Here is a 2,034-nt window from a genome sequence, read left to right as displayed (position 1 = left end):
GCAACCCAAAACTGAAAGCAACCCAAACCGATTATGTTTAAACCCGATAGTAACCCGACCCGTTTTATACCAAAAACCGTTAAAACCCGATAAAAATCCGATAAACCTAAATCGTTCCAACCCGTAACCCGTTGTGACCGAACCTAACCCGTTGTGACCGAACCGTTTACGACCCGTAACCCATTGTGACCAAACCGTTTAAAACTCGTAACCCGTTATGACTGAGTCATTTACAACCTGTTACCCAATATGTTTATGATCTAATTTGTTTCAACCCACTACTCGATAAACCCAACTTATTTATGACTTGACTTGATTATAACATGACTCGTTCCTACCCGTTATCTGACTAATTCAACTCGATAATCATCCGACAAATTTTAACATGATATGATTTGATTAGAATCCCGCTTCAAATTAGGTAAACTCGTTTTCAAACCAACCAAGTTCAATCTAAACCGATTATAACCTTAAACGATAATGATTGGACCCGATTTCACCCGAGCTGTTTTGAACCGAAACCCATTTTCGAACCTACCCAGTTAAACCCAAACTGATTATGACCTGAACCAATTACGACCCGTCCTGATTAAGACCCGAATTGTTTTTAACCGAAACCCACATTAAACGGGCTAAACCCGTTTTCAAACCGACCCGGTTCAACCCAAATTGATTATGACCCAAACCGACTAGAACCCGACACGATAAGGACCTGATCTGAATAGAAACTGCAATTAAAAAGTCGAAACCAAACTGACCCGATAATTTTCTAAATCGACCCAAACCGACCCGCTTATTATTTCAACCAGTTATAAACCGACCCGTTATAACCCGAAACTGATAAACCCAACCCAAACCCAAACTGGTTAACCGAATTGACACCCCTAATGGATGATCATTATGGATATGATGATCATTTCTATGGAGTTGATCAAATGTTGATGGATGAAGAAGATGCAGAAGATGCTTATGAGTTTTCAGACCTTGAATCTAAAAATGATGAAGATAACAACCAGCAATAGTAGTTACAGAACAATCAAGAAGTAGATGCATTTCAACAACCATAACCAACATCAAGAAAACAACTGAATTTGGATAAAAAAGAGAAATCATTGATGCAATGTTACTTGAAATGCAAGATGGTCAGCTAAGAAGGGGACTCAAGGCTCAATTTGCATTGAGATTTGAAGTCCATAAGTCAACAATCACAAGAGTATTTGATGATCTAAAGAAGCAGATGTCAGAGGAAAATGTGATTGATGTCAGAAACAAGAAGTTGGGGACATGTGGGAGAAAATCAGTGGAATATTCAGATGAATTTCTCCAATCAGTGCCTCTGTACAAGAGAACTACTGAGAGAAGCTATGCAGCAGCTCTGAAGTTATCACATGTCACCATACAAAATCTGAAGAAAAGAGGCAGACTCAGAACTCACACAAGCACCAACAGACCAGCACTTACTTCTAATCATTAGGTTGCAAGGTTAAAGTGGGCTTTAGCTCATGTTAATCCAATTCCTGCAGTTGGGGACCCAACATTTGTGAACATGCAAGAGACAATTCACATTGATGAAAAGTGGTTCTGGTTGAACCCAGAAACAAGGAGGTTTTACTTGCTGCTAAAAGAGGAAAATCCATACAGGCGCCAACAGTCCAGAAGGTTCAAAATCAAAGCCATGTTTTTGGCAGTGGTTGGTAAACCCCTATATGATGCTAACAAAAACTTGCTACATGATGGAAAATATGGTATTTTCCCTTTTGTGTTAAAAAAAGAGCATTAAAGTCAAGTAAAAACAGAGTTGCCGGAACAATGGAAACAAAGGCAATAGAGAGTGTCACCAAGGAAGTGACAAGGAAAATATTGATTGAACAAGTTATACCAGCAATCAAAATCAAGTGGCATCCAAGCCTACCTAAAAATGTGTTCATACAATGGGATAATGCAAGACCACACCAAATCCCAACAGATGCAGAGTTTCAAGAAGCATGCACATCAGAAGTTCAACATACAGATGGTTTTCCAGCCAGCCCAGTC

At 39.3% G+C, this 2,034-nt stretch overlaps 1 protein-coding gene across 1 annotated transcript; it reads left to right on the top strand.

Annotated features, from left to right (window-relative positions):
• Positions 1-1,120: 1,120 nt before the first annotated feature.
• LOC110732103 lies at positions 1,121-1,780 on the top strand. Its single transcript, XM_021912019.1, has 2 exons — positions 1,121-1,418; positions 1,524-1,780. The coding sequence occupies exons 1-2, from the start codon at positions 1,121-1,123 to the stop codon at positions 1,778-1,780; spliced, it is 555 nt and encodes a 184-aa protein (XP_021767711.1).
• Positions 1,781-2,034: the final 254 nt, after the last annotated feature.

This window comes from Chenopodium quinoa, unplaced genomic scaffold, assembly GCF_001683475.1.
Source record: "Chenopodium quinoa cultivar QQ74 unplaced genomic scaffold, ASM168347v1, whole genome shotgun sequence".
NCBI lineage: Eukaryota > Viridiplantae > Streptophyta > Magnoliopsida > Caryophyllales > Amaranthaceae > Chenopodium > Chenopodium quinoa.
Note: the sequence above shows the minus strand (reverse complement) of the source record. Positions and strands in the feature narration are given on the sequence as shown.